This window comes from Puma concolor, chromosome B3 (assembly GCF_028749965.1).
Source record: "Puma concolor isolate L17-30 chromosome B3, mPumCon1.1.hap2, whole genome shotgun sequence".
Lineage (NCBI taxonomy): Eukaryota > Metazoa > Chordata > Mammalia > Carnivora > Felidae > Puma > Puma concolor.
In genome coordinates, this window is record NC_141672.1 from 129,075,453 (window position 1) to 129,090,233 (window position 14,781).

Sequence of the window (14,781 nt, forward strand, 5' to 3'; positions counted from 1 at the left end):
TCAGTGCATTTCAAACTTGGAAATCGTTCAGTAGGTAACAAGTCTGGGGTTTTTATCGTTTGCTTCCTAATTGCAAGGCTCATGAGAACAGTAGCAGTTGCCATCTGTACAGTATTCATCATCCTGCCGCAATGGGGGAAAATGAGTAATTTTAGCATAAAATGTAGAACTGCCATGAAATTCAAATTGCAGTAAGTTGACAAGAATTATAATGTTTGCAGAAAAGCTCATCTAGGAGGCGAAAGTCATCATGTGGAAAGCAGCAGCCTGGCTGCCTGAGAAAAATGGCTGCCGTCACCGCAGGGCAGGCAGGTCCAGACCCTGCGGACCGGGCCACGTGCGGGTTGACCATTCTGCCCAGGGTGGACAGGACTGAGGCTGCTTGGTAATTTTTCCTGCACTTTCTTGCTCTTGAACATAAAATAAGGCGGAGAAAAAGGGAGGTGGGGCAGCGCCTTTGCAGATAAGAGTTATGATTCCACAAATTATCAGCTGAGTAGGCAGAATTCTTGCCAAATCAGTTATGCATTGGAGGGGATGTTTCTCTCGCCTTCTGGAAACAGGATGGTTTTCTTAAAGGGGTCCCCAATAACACCCCTACTCATCCCATAAACAATGAGCCTGGGCGGGCCTTCAGCCTGTGACCTGGTCACAGGTCCCGGGAGACGGATGACCTGGCAGCAGGAGGAAAGGAACCTTCCTGTGGATCCCAGTTGTTCGGCATCACGGCAAAGGCAAATGGGAAATGCAGCTGCCCATTTGCAACCTGACAACTGCCCTAAACACTCATTTTAGCTCTAATGGCTTTTAAGTCCCTCCTTGCCCTCTAAAGCTAAAACCATTTAGGCTCCAAATTCTTTGTGCAAAGGCTGAGCGTGTGTGGATCGTTTATACTGTCCTCTCTTTACGTGGCAGTGGGCCCAGATCCTCCTGTCCATCACAGACACCAGAATTAGCCCCTCCCTAGGTCTGTGGACCCAGTGCTGCCTAAAGTTAACAAGTGGTCACTTTCACAAAGGCTGGCTGGTCTTGTGTGACTTTCCCCCAAGTACTGCAGTGGAGCTGAAAGGTGACTTAGCATCCTCTGTCCACACGGACGCTCCAGATCCTTCTGCAGTTCCAGCAGCCCTCATCAATGCAGGCTGTGTGGCTTTGCAGGGCAGGAAGCCATACACACTGGAGTCCTTTCCGTCCACAGTCAGGCAGGAGTAGCTTTCGGCTGGGTGAGCCCGTTCCCATTTGCCAATTTCCTCAAGTTACAGTTTTAGTGCTGCTAAGGGTCACCAGGAAATGAGCACTGACATTCCAACCTGCCCTTGATAAGGCCAGAGCTCTGGGTGGAACCAGCAGTTAGGTTTTACCGGGAGGGGTTTTGACTAGAGACTGTTGCCATTTGTTCACAGGGCACGTGCCATGCACACCCTTCTGTGCTGAGCTGTTCTCAGCCGCGTCCCAGACCATTCTCCAGGGTGACACCTGCCGGGAGACTCCAGTTTGAGGAAATCAGTGTATATGTCAGGACGGACTCACTGCTCCAGCAAGCAGCCCCAGCAAGCTGAACAGTTACTGCTCTGTCCCAGGGTGGGTGTGTTGTCAGGGGACAGTGTGAGAGCCTTTCTCTGGGCTGGGATAGGAGTGTGGCACGTCCAGGGATGGCAAAGGTCACTGAGAGCGAGAGAGAGGAGGAGGGTGTTTGGCTGGAGGGTGCCAGGACCAAGAAGGGGTGCCAGGAACCTGGGAGAAAGGCATCCTCTGCCACGCTGTAAACAGGTAACCGCTGTGAATTTCTTTGAAGGCAAGTGGGCTGGAACCTTCCCTATCACCCAGACTTCCTGATACTGGCATGGCCCTGGGTATTCAAGTGTTCTCTCCCAAGACAAAATGCACTTCATGCCTCCTCCAAATTCTAATTGAGATGATTGAGAAGTTTGTGCGTAAGAAACAGGGGTGCACTTGAAAGAGGAACTAAGTGCAATTTGGGGTCGATTCCTGAAGGCAAGTGGGTGATTCAGTTTCGGGCAGTTTTCAAGATAATGGCCACATCCCTTCATTAACCCTATTTGTCCCAGAGCAGCAGAACATTCCCAGCTTTACTGTCAACTTCTGACCCTGCAGGTCATGGACTTGAACTTCTGGTCTCACTTCTGGGGAGACATTCACAAAAACTCTTTTGAGGGGCACTGCCTGGGGGCTTGAGGCCGGGACGTGCGGAAAGCTGCTCTGGCCTTGTTGGTTTCAATCTGCTCTCAGTACTGTGCTGTGTCCCCACAACGTCCGCACACAAGCCAGGGGAGAAAGGACCAGTATCCTGCACGCCCACTTGGATGCTTCCCAGCGTCCGTGCTGTCACAAATGTGGCGCATTAACAGTTGCTACAACTAGGGGGCAGGTCCCCAAGGCCTGATACAACACTTGAACTACGTTTACTCTAATATTCAAAAACAAAGAGGAAAAAAAAAAAACAACACTTCTCCCGAGGAGCAGAGGCATGAAGGCAGGGGTGGGTGGGGGGCCCCAGCTTCTCGGGGCACTGGCCCCTTTTTGGGGAGCCTCCATTTGCACATCCACCCTCCTCCCTGGGTCGCTCGGGATGAACCCAGTGAAACCCTGGCACTGTTGCATTACAGTGTCTGGTAAGTAACAGTCTGCTGAGAAAGTCAATTTTGATTTAAATCACTTGGCTTCAAGGATTTCTGAAACCCTACAGCTGCCCCCCCTCATGACTCTTTCCGACCGGTGAGCACCAAGACCAGGGCCCAAAGACAAGCTTCATCTTCCGCCGGACTTGCCCTCACCTTCAAGTTGTCCTCATACAACATGAAAGGGACTCATTCTTCCAGACGCTCTGGGAAATCCCAGGTCCTCAACATCCCCTGCAAGAAGCCCCACCACCAGGGTTCTAGCTAACGGTACCCTCTGCCCTGATTTGAGGCTTATTTCTGTCATAAACCCAGCGGCCAAGCACTGAACGGTTTTAAGTGTGAATACTGTGCTTTTCTCCCTAACATTTAGATCTTATTAGCATACTGGTTCCCAGTCTGTTTTTACATTTTCCATCTCAGTTTCTCGTAAAAGAAAAAAAGAAAGAATTATGACCGTTAGGTTTTCAAATCCACTTCACACTAGGAGGACGCTTGTGGATGAATGGTATTGTCGCTGTCTCAAAAAAAAATTGTGACTTCACACTTCATGTAAATACACGAACGCCAAAACCCCCACACACTTGTGTGTGACCTTCCCCATGCAGAGCAGAGATGGGCTGTGCCGTGGGGGGCTCCTGTGCATTCCGTTAGCCCCACTTGTCAGGGGGCACCAAGTGAAAACTGGCTTACATCCTCCCTGCAGGGAAAATACGGTAACAGAACTCAATTTTTAGCCTTCATAGGTATATGGTTTCTAAGACAACTGGAAACAGAGCTCCCTCAGAAGAGCCTAACCTGCGAAGAGAGAGCAGAGACCAAGGGCTCAGGATGGTCTTGTGTGAGCCCTGTGTGCCAGCTTCCAGCGGACCTGAATGCTCACCCATGGCCCGGAAGAAAGAGGCTCTACGGTAAGCCCTAAAGACAATTTGTAAAGCCGCAGTTTCCTACAAAATAGGATTGGAACAAGTTTAATACATACATTCTTTGTGAATTCTGAAAACACCAAATTTTCTACACCCGGGTAACTGTCCCTTTGCTGTCAAGTGGTTTGAAAGCAAAGTTAAAAATGCCATTAACAGATCTTACTTTAACTGTGACCCAATTTATTGGGATGACAACATGGTTCTGTCAGTTTGCACATTACGGTGGGCTTTCCCCAGCTCTCTCTCTGGGAAAGCTTGGTTAGCACAGAGTGCTTGGGAGTCTTCCTCCGTGACCCACCTTGGGACACCTCTGTGACGGGAGCCGGCTTCCTAGCCACTAAGCAATCTTCAAGCTGCCAGTCAAGGCAAACGACAAACCCTGGATTCTCCATTTGCCTGCATATGCTGCCACATCCTTCCTGGCCACTGCGGCCCCATCCAGGCCAGAGCCACTGCCTCCAGATCCGCATCCCCTCACCTGGACCTCCACCTGGGTGATGCCGGATGTGTGCTGCACCAAGTGAAAATGCACTAAGTCAAACGGAGGAGGAATAGACTCACGTAACACGAGTGGACATTCATTCACTAGGTTTTCTAGCAGGAGAACATTAGTCATATGGCAAAAGGCAAAAACAGCCTTCTGCTTCTGGCACCAGAACCTGACCGTCTGAGTCATTTCAGTGTATGATGCTCAGTGCTACAGGAAGGTGGTCTGAGGGAACAACACACCCTCACTCCTGTAAACATGATAAAACACCAGGTATATAAACCTTGCCTGACATCCATGCAGTGTATACATGGAAAAGCCAGGCAGGTAGGTACAAACAACAAACTGATATATATGGAAACATGCAGTCTTGTTTAGGCCTTGTGTATGTGGATCTGTGCTCACAATAAGGACACATTTAAAACAGAAGAGACTAGTACACCTGAACAGCTAAAGTAACATCGTGTGTCAACTATACTTCAATTAAAATAAGAGAACAGACTCAATGGCACATAGATCTCACACCATGTATAAAATTAACTCAAAAGGATCACAGACATAAGCGTAAAACCTATAACTAAAAGACACTTTTGAAACAGAAAAATCTCCATGCTGTGGATTAGGCCAAGATTTCTTAGATATGACACTAAAAGCCAGATCTATAAAAGAAACAAATAAACTGGACTTTGTCAAAATTAATATCTTATGCTCTTCAAAGGACATTAAGAAAATGAACAGACTGAGAAAATATTTGCAACCCACATATCTGGTAATAAATCTGCATGCAGATTATGGAAAGAACTCTTGGGGTGCCTGGATGGCTCGGTTGGTTGAGCACTCAGGCCTTGGTCTCAGCTCGGGTCATCCCCTCACAGTTCGTGAGTTCGGGCCCTGCATCAGGCTCGGTGCTGATGGCGCGGAGCCTACTTGGGATTGCCTCTCCTCCTCTCTGAACCTCCCCTGTTGATGCACTCTCAAAATAAGTAAACTTAAAAAAACCAAAGAATTCTCAAAATAATAACAAGGCAATTTACACAAACAAGATAAGCTAGAAACACCAAAGAATGCATGGCAGATAAGTAAAAAGATACTCAACATCCTAAGTCATCAGGCAAACACAAATGAAACCCACAAGGAGACGGCCCATTACAGTGGATAAACACAACACTGGTAACTGCAACTGTTAGTGAGGACGAGGAGCCACTGGCCCCTCAGAGATGGCCGATGCATGACAGTACAGCACTCCTGCAGGCTGGATGGCAGTTTCTTGCAAAGCTCAACTTCTATTCACAATAGGAGTCAGTGATCCCACACCTAGTGTTTAAATCAAGTAAGAGAAGAATTTACGTTCACACAAAAACCTAGATGCAAACGTTTATAGCAGCTTTATTCAGAATCTCCAAACCTGGAGACAGGTTCACCTGAAGTTCACCTGGGGATGACAGACTGTGGTGCACTCACACAGTGGGCCATTACTCACAATAACAAAGAACTACTAATGTTTGCAACTTCATAAATGGATCTCAAACGCTTTATGCTAAGTGAAAGAAGCCAGACTCAAAGGCTATATACTGCAGGATCCCACTTACAGGACACCCTCAAAAAGGAGAAACTATAGGGTATAAATCATTGCCCGCCAGGGGCTGGAGAAGTGTGTGTGTGTGTGTGTGTGTGTGTGTGTGTGTGTGTGGCGGGGGGGGTGGTATAAAGAGGGAGAAATAATGAACTTTTGGGGGATGATGAAACTGATGTATTAATTGTAGTAATGGTTATAAAACTATGTACCTCCCTCAAAATTTGGAGAACTGCACACTAAAACGGATACTTTTACTGTACATAAAAAAGATGCAACAAATAAAATAGACTGAATCTACATAGACCTGCACTTCCTACCAACCAACCACCTCTATGTCAATAGGGGGGTTGTTAAATAAATATGGCAATCGTGATGGAATATTTAAAGCCATTAAAATCACTTTCTACCCCCAAATGTTACAACATAAGAAAATGTCCATGTTACGTTTTTGGGAAAAAGCAGGATACAAGACACGAATGCACACATAAATATATGTATATTTACAGAAGCGGTGGAAACACTGCCAAGAACTCTCTAAGTCAGCCTCCTTCTCTTCTTACTCTGTCTTGAGGTTTCAGTGACTGGCACTGCTCACCTATCTGGGTGCAATGGCTGCAGGGACGTACTCCACAGACACCCTACCTGATGCAGTAGAAGGGGACTAGGTGATGTGCAGCAGGATGCAGGACTTTTAACAGGATTATAAAGTTGCATGAAACTAGAAACTGGGGGGAAACAGACCAAACCAGCACTTTATTTTAAAAAGTTTTATTCTGCAGATTTAGAAATTTGAGATTTTTTAATAACTGCAAAAGAAATTCAGTCACACCTAATGAATGATTAACAGAATGTAGTGGTGTATTATCTAAACAGAAATCGTGCTGATGTGCCATAATAAATTGTCTATTAGTAAAAAAATACACTTTAGGGCACAGCATGGTATCACAAATTACAGTCAGGATACTTTGCAAGAATTTAATCAAACTAGAGAATTCTGAGTAACTGTATCTTTTAAATGCAGCACTTTTAAAAATGTAACAACTCTGTGCATTCTTTTTTTTTTTTTTTTAAAAATGACCTTGTAGGTGTCATAGAAATGCTGCTTTATTGCTGCAGAGGTCAAAGTTCAAGGCTCAAGAGGTACAGGAGAGAGATACAAAGGTAGCCTTAAGAAACTCGGTTTTGTTTATGTATAAAAAAAGGTAAAGTTTATAAAAGTTAATTTACAAACCAAGAACAAAAGTGGTATGCACGCGTTATGTACAAGCATCCTTGAAACATCAAATTTTTCAAATGCATAGCCAAAAAGAACAGAAAACCACCACTGCCCCTTGGAGGAAGAAAAGAAAAATCCCCAAATCACACCATTTTTTTCTTCTGGGTGATTATACATTTCTGAAACCACCAAATCCACAATTTACTCAATCTTTTTCATGATACAGTATCTAGATGTGCACAAAAGCCATAAAAACTTAGTAATACACGGAGAGAATGATCTAAGAATTAAAAACATGAGGGTAAGGCATTCCTGCTGGTTAGTATGTTTGTGGTGATATGGTTAATTTATAGATCCAAAGAAGCCACATAACCAGTCTCACATGCTTTGGTGTCCTTCCCTAAAAAAATGTGTTTTCATATACAATAAGTAATTGTCTTCACTTGACTCCCCCCACCCCCTGCCAAAAAGAGCTATAAATTCCCCTTGCTGTACATTTCTGTTAAATCTACTACACTGGTTTATATGGTTCCAGGTACATTTTTAAAATGTGTGCATATTACCTCATGCATAATAAAATAAAATGTGTATGCGAGGCTAGGGCCATAATAAAGTTTGAAACAATGTACTTTGGAAAGAATAGAACTCAAATGCACCCCATTTACTGGCTGGTGTTTTAACGGAAATCAATATGTGAAGTTAAGCAGTGACCATAAAAAAGTACAAAAATCATTACAAAGCAAACCATCTTTGACCCTCCAGCCAATACCAATAGTTTTTCAATTATAAACACGCAGTTTGCAGCATGTTTTCTGACCATGGGCAGGGGCATGCTCACTAATCTTCATCTGTTCAAACAAAATGCTTAATACTAACAAATCGCAGTATCAATTCTAAGAAAAGTGTAATACTTGATAGAGTGCTTCCATTTAGATTTAGTAAGTTTAACCCAGTTTCACATTATTTAACAAGTTCCTATATTTTAAGAATTAAAAGTGGTCTATCAGGACAGAAACACAGTTTGCTCCAACAAGGTAATTTGGATCTCCAGGAAGACACTTGTTTTGCCAGGTTTTAGGATCACCTATGAGAGAAAAAGAAGTTCATATCAATTGTGGTTGGTTAAAGTGCCAGCCCTAATGGTCATGGGACAAACATAAACACATATACTTCCATACAACCTTCTTCTCGTTCTTCAGCATATGCACTTGTTATCAAAGCTCTAAGTGCTATATTCCATTGAGGACCCACTAGCATCTAAGGATTCAAAGTGGTTTCAGATTTCTCCTTTATTCCTTATGTTTTCAAGTGTATGCCTTTTCAAACAGTGAATACAAGTTGGGGCGACAAATACGCCTGGGGTATAGTTCCAGTGCCTGGCTCCACAGAACTACTGACAGCACTTCTGAAAGTTGGGACCCCATTTGAATTGAATATGAGAACACATTTCTCACACTCAACTACACGCCAATGAATGAATGCCTGAAAATTCTGCAGAATCTGGTTTCTTCTGGAAGGAAGACCCTTCCTCCCCTTTACCCCCGCAAAATCAGCAAGTCTGGGCCGAGAGTTTCTCAGCCCTGAACTTGGCGGTACAACAAAATCACTTGTGAAATTCTGAAAATTCACTGTCTGTTGAGTTTGAAGCAGGGCTTGGGTATTTCCATTTTTAACAAGCTCTTGTTGCTTTTGAGATTTGCAGCTGAAGCTAAGAAGCCCCAGTATTGGACACCTAGTGTGAAGAAGGCTGGCATGACTGTATGCTCTGTGGCATCCAAGGTAAGGGATACTCGAAGCTGTTGACTTTTGCCTCCCTTACACAATAGTTCTTAACCAGGAGCGATTCTGCACCCCTGTGGGATGATGTCTGTAGACGTTTTGGCCTGTCACAACTGACATCTGGTGAGCAGAGGCCAGGGATGCCACTACACAGCCCACGATGCACAGGACAGCCCCTACAAACAATTCTCATCTGGCCACAACGTCCACATTACGCCAAGGTTGAGAGACGCTATGCACAGCAAGCCGTACACCGAAATGGTCTCTGAGTCATCATGGGCTCAGCAGTTTAAAACCGAGTGATCTAACTTCACAGATCTCTATGGGCAGTACTGCAGAGAACAGCCTGCTCAGGCATGAGGTAGAGTGAAAACAACTCTTTGGAAGTAAAAAAAGAAAACAAAAAAACCCCCACTTATTATACTAATTTTTGTTGGGATCAAGTTAGTACTTATCAAAAGCTACCCCCCATGGGGGGCCTGGCTGGTTCAGTGGGTTGAACACACCCGACTTCGCTTCAGGTCATGATCTCGCGATCCATGAGTTCAAGTCCCGTGTTGGGCTCTGTGCTGACAGCTCAGAGCCTGGGGACTGCTTTGGATTCCGTTTCTCCCTCTCTGCCTCTCCCTCACTGGCGTGCGCGCTCTCTCTCTCTCTCTCAAAAATAAACATTGGAGACAAAAAAAAAAAAAAAAAGCTATCCCTGACTTTCTAAACAGAAATTTATAGTAGCAAAGCATTCTAGAGCCATATGGGATTACACAGAGGAACATTTCTCTTCTATGTGAACGCACTCAAAATTTAACACAGGAAAAAGCTGTTTCAATCTAACAAAATAACTTTTGTTCTGTGGCATAAAAAGCAGGAATAACAAATAGATAATTTATGCTTCATATAATATCCCGGAAGAAAATCATTTCTAAAACAACTAACTACAATAGACAGTTATTTTAAAGACTTTCATCCTAATTTGGTTTAGAAAACAATCAGAGCTCATGCTACAACTTGACTTTCAGAATATCACGTTTTAAGTGCAGTTCTATTAATGTTAATTCATTAATTCAAACTAGGCTAATAAAATGCTTCTCAGTGGAGTCCCTGAGGAAACAGCTTTACTATCCAGTGTATTAAAATTAATTTATTAGCTTTTTCCAGAAAATGTACCTGCAGATATCAGGAAATACATATTTATATATAATTTTTAATCTTGGGTAGTATTAAAGTATATTCCTACAATTTTAATACCCTAAAGCTCTATTTCATATTAAAACTGCATTATGTTCACCTGATTTACTAAAAATTCAGAAGCAAAACTTTAAATTCTTATTTCTCTATATTAGGTTTAATTAAAGTGATCTATACCAAAAAATATAGAATGCTTCAACTGGTAACTGATGTAGTCACCCAAAGAAGTGAGAAATGTGAAAATGCAATGGAAATTTTGAAATTATGATCTTAAGAGCAAAAAAAGCCATTTAAAAGTAGTGTGTACAACAGCAGTTATTCAGGGTTTTGCACTGAAAACCGTGGCCAAGTATGATCCCAGTGGAAGGTATTTTTTGTCTTGCAGATTTCTCTGGTGTCTATACTTTGTAGATTGAGGAATTAAAGACTGGTAATTATTATATAAAGGAATTATTTATATATAACAGAAATTATTATATAATTTTATTATATAAAGAAATTATTATATAAAGGAATCATCTTAATAAGAAGATGGAAATGCCCATGTACGTAGAGCAACAAAAATTCTCCCACTGCATCTTAAAAATTTTGACAGAACAAATAATTTTGTTGAACACCAAGAAACAGCCAACCTTTGGCCAAATCATCAATGTTTAAAAGGCAGAAACTTCCCATACTTTTCCATATTCATTTATATATGAACCACAAAGAAATTTCAAAACACTGGTGATGCCTACAAGGCCACAGCAACAGAGGTAGAGATGTGCTAACAAACAGCATGTGTAGCTCCAACAGCCCAGGGATTAATCAATGACAGTACCCAAAGCCCCCAAAGGACAGAGTGAAGACAGCATACCCGACGAGGAGTCGGATGATTTTAGAGCAAAAGACCAACCGTCAGGAGTCATGGACGCACAGTGTGGTAAGCGCAGCTCCACGGGCTTCAGGAACTTGAGGCCATGGGGCCCACACATCACTAAGGGGCTCAGCAGTGTCTCGCCTGCAGTCAAGGAGGGGGTGGGAGTGAGAGGTTAGATGACCATCTTCTTTCTAGCCCACAGTTCTCCTCATCCTCCCTTCTAATGACATGCTTTAAAGCCAAATGCCATTAGTTCTCTATAGTTGCAGTGACCGAGAGAAACATAATGCAAGACACATGTGTAATTTAAAATGTTCTAGTAGCCACATTAAGAAAAAACAACAGGGACATAAATTTTTAATATTTATGTAACCCAATATATCCCAAACATTATTTCAGCATGTAACCAATATAGTAAATCTCTGAAATCAGTGTGTATTTTATACTTCCAGCACATTTCAATTCATAACAACCACAGGTAGCCAGTGGCTACACCATTCGATCATGGGGTTCTTGTATATTCAAATGTATTTTTTGTAAATGTTACTTAGATCTTACGTTTTAAATGTTGTATTTGCTACAGACTTGGTTTAAGGGATTCACACAGGGCCAACATATGTTAGTGTTCCAGCAAAATGTTAAGAAAATGAGCTCGAGTAACATATTTAAGGAAGTAAAGCAACTGCTATAAGACTCCAAAAGAAGTCATCACGTAGTTCATCGTATCGTCCTGACATATCCAGGAAGATTACGAAAAATAACAGCTTTCCTGGATTCCTTAAGTTCAGAAACACACATGGTGATACCTGAGAGGGATATTTTATTCGCCGTGTGGAGCTCTTACTAGTGCTAGAGCTGGGGTGACGAGCACCTGCCCCGAGAAGCTTCTGTCTTACAGTCAGGTGACAGGCATGGAGCAAAGCCTTTCTGAGTGGGTGTTATCTAACCTGTCTCTAGACATGGAAGGGATGAATGACGCAAAGACAGATTTGGTGAGGTCAGCTAAGACCACCTAGCAGACCAAGGGAGGAATGCCCAAAGGCCAGTCATCTGCTGTCACTGTCATTTTCACAGTGAAAGTAAAGCCCAATGAGTGGAAGGTCTTGTGTGCTCACCTCCACCAGCTTGGACTTCCTGTGGGACACCCCGTGCCTGCCTATGATGCCATCCCAGGGCACCCCCCTCCACAGTGCCCAATGGAGAGGCCTGCCCTGATGGGAGAAACGTGCTGGGGTTGGCAAAGCAGAAAAGGGGTCCAGATTATCCTCTCAATTGAACACTACAAGCTTTGAAGAGCACACAGGACAACTCAAGTTACTAAAAACCAAGCAGAAAAATAAAACCATTTACCTTTCTCCTTATCTAAAGGTGGGAGGATGCTGTTGTCTCGGCAGACCTTGAAATAGATTTCCTGCTCAATTCCCTCAGGAATGGCTCCTTGTGGGATAATTATACTAACGCCGGTTTCTATGGAACTCAACACCCCACCATTGCTGTTAAACACGCCTCGGGCTGTGGCCACCACGGTGTGACCATCTTCATCTTCATCTTCTTCCACAGCTGAAGGGCTGAGAATCCAGAAACAGCTAATGAATAAACCTCCAACAATATAGCAGAGTTTCCATTATGACTCTAACAGGTTGTTTCATTTTATTTCTCCATTTAATCAAAAAGGTAAGTTTTTGGTGACACATTTTACTCACAGGAGTAATAAATCATATTCTTCCTGGAGAAATCGATTTCATTTTTGAAGATAACTAATCAATTTCATTACTGAATGTACAAAGCCTAATACCTTGCTCACCCAACTACTACAATACGTTGGTCTTAAGAACAGCATTTTAACATCCATGAAATTCGTATTTTAAAATTGACGGTAAGTCATGGTTTAACTGATAGCACTTTTCTTTTCTTCTTAGTGATATATAAGACAATGGTGCATCTTGCAACTTATGGCATCTCAGACTTGATGAGTACTAATTAGGTTCTCTATCTCCCTAGGATTTTGAGCATGCACACTTATGGCCCACGCTGTCAAAGCTTTCTACAATACTTTGGTATGGGTACACCCCAAGCACCCATGAAAAAAAAAGTATATTCACTTAGTACACAAAGAATATCAGAAGCCAAGGGGATGTGGTATCAAAGACTGCTTCAAAAGCATAGGCTACCAAGACTGCTTGGAGTAAAATTTTGAGTCACAACCTAAAAGTGAGCAGAAAGATGGACCGACACAGTAAGTGTGTGGAGGGAAGCTACAGATGATTCCTGCATGACCAGAGCAGCAGGGACAATGCTGATGCAGCACCCCATCCCCCACTACAGGAAAGGCTTACAAAGAGGAGAAGGCAGCACATTTCCATGACCATCCCTGTTTTTGGGAAGCTAGCAGGTGGCCCTCCTGGCCCTGGGTTCTGGCTGCAAGTGCTTCTGTTTCAGCAGGTGGCTTGACAATGTAAGTGGATTTGGGAGGCTGAGGTGAGCTTATGTGAGGCCAGAACAGGTCTAGAGAAAGGAGTATATGAGGCTTTCCCAGTCTCATTTGCTCAAATATATTACTCACTAAAACCATAAAAAGAGCAACCATTTTGAGGTTGTTACATTTTCTAGTATCACTGTTGAACAGAGAGTAGACAGGGAATACAGGTGCTCAGGCTTCTGAGATATTTTCCAAATGTAAGCAGGCCAAGGTTAGAGGTTATGGAATGCTATGCTTGGTTCAGAATACGGGCTCTGTATTCAGATGACCAGGAGCAGCTGAACCGGGGCTCCCTCACCCTAGTTGTGTGACTGGGCAACATGCAGTGTCACCTGACTTCAGTTCTTAGTAAAATGGGGATATTGACAGTATCTATGGACTGTACATGATCAATTAGCTTTATTATTTTATTAATATTCTCTTACACCTCTTGCAGGACCTTTCATATAACAGCATTCATTGCAACAACCTTTTGGACAAAACTGTTCAGTTTAAAAGTTTAAGTTAAGGGGAGCCTGGGTGGCTCAGTCAGTTAAGCATCTGACTTTGGCTCAGGTCATGATCTCACGGTTCACAAGTTCGAGCCCCGCATCAGGCTCTGTGCGGATAGCTCAAAGCCTGGAGCCTGCTTTGGATTCTGTGTCTCCCTCTCTCTCTGCCCCTCCCACTCGTGCATGTGTGCTCTCTCTCTCTCAAAAATAAGCAAACATTAAAAAAAAAAAAAAAGTTTATGTCAGAATGATTCTTAAAAGTCCCAAATCACATAAACTACACCAAACTCACATTAGACAAATCACAGAGCCAAGAAAAAGGCAAAAATCTTACCTCACAGGAACAGCTTTAGGCACAGTGCTGACATTATTCATTTGGTATTTGGGCTTATCTGCATGGATGGAGAAAGTTTCAACTCCACTGTCAAACTCAGGAGGCTGTGCCACACTGTGCGCTTTCACAAGAGTTTTTGGTGAAGTAGGGGCTTTTGATGACAAATCAGGTTTATGTGCAGTTTCACTTGGCAAAAGATTGTGGTTGAATTTAGGACTTTCAAACTTGCGCTCAAATGGCCGAGCAGAACTTGTGTATGGTTTTGGTGTGAATCGATTATATGCTGGAGTGACTGTTTTCTGAGTCTGTTCAGCTCCATTAACTGGAGCTTTATCCGGGAAACTTTTCTGGGGATAGAAAGTAGACTGAACAGTATCTTCTCGGTTCGGTGGTCTGAAAGCTGCTGGCTTATTCTGAGACGGAGGTGGATCTGGTTTAGACACTAAAGAATTCTGGAAATCCAATGACACCGAATTACCTGAAAAATAAACATATATAAGCATTTAAAAAACTTCCTCAAAGAAGTTTTAATAGCCCCTATGATGTCTCTCCCATCTTAACTTGTCTCGGTGCTGAAGTCAAGGCCCAAGTCAGGGTCCCCACAATTAGAAAGTGACTCTTGAACCCTGGTGGCTACCTGTGACATCGAGGGACCAGGGGGCATGGACACATGTGGTACTCTGGGGTATCTTGTGACTGTGGAGTCAGGGTCATGCTGCTCAGGGTCCAGGCCTCCAGAGCCTGGTTGTCTGAGTACCCTCTCCCACTGTCCGTATCAAATTAGAAACAGAATGACAGTAGAGCTATGTT

The 14,781-nt window shown here is 43.3% G+C and overlaps 1 protein-coding gene across 5 annotated transcripts in view; it reads right to left on the reverse strand.

The window, feature by feature from the left end:
• Nucleotides 1–6,380: 6,380 nt before the first annotated feature.
• The window catches only part of TJP1 (tight junction protein 1), a 249,209-nt gene continuing 240,808 nt past the window's right edge, over nt 6,381–14,781 (reverse strand). For 3 of the 5 annotated variants that reach the window (XM_086711385.1, XM_086711382.1, XM_086711386.1), the window contains 4 exons: nt 13,972–14,449; nt 12,018–12,235; nt 10,665–10,808; nt 6,381–7,928 (listed from right to left, as the gene is read on the reverse strand). In XM_086711385.1, the coding sequence (XP_086567511.1) occupies nt 7,834–7,928; nt 10,665–10,808; nt 12,018–12,235; nt 13,972–14,449 (935 nt within the window). In that variant the 3' untranslated portion in view covers nt 6,381–7,833. The remainder of the gene's footprint in view (nt 7,929–10,664; nt 10,809–12,017; nt 12,236–13,971; nt 14,450–14,781) is intronic. The other 2 variants (XM_086711384.1, XM_086711383.1) reach the window with 1 other exon arrangement.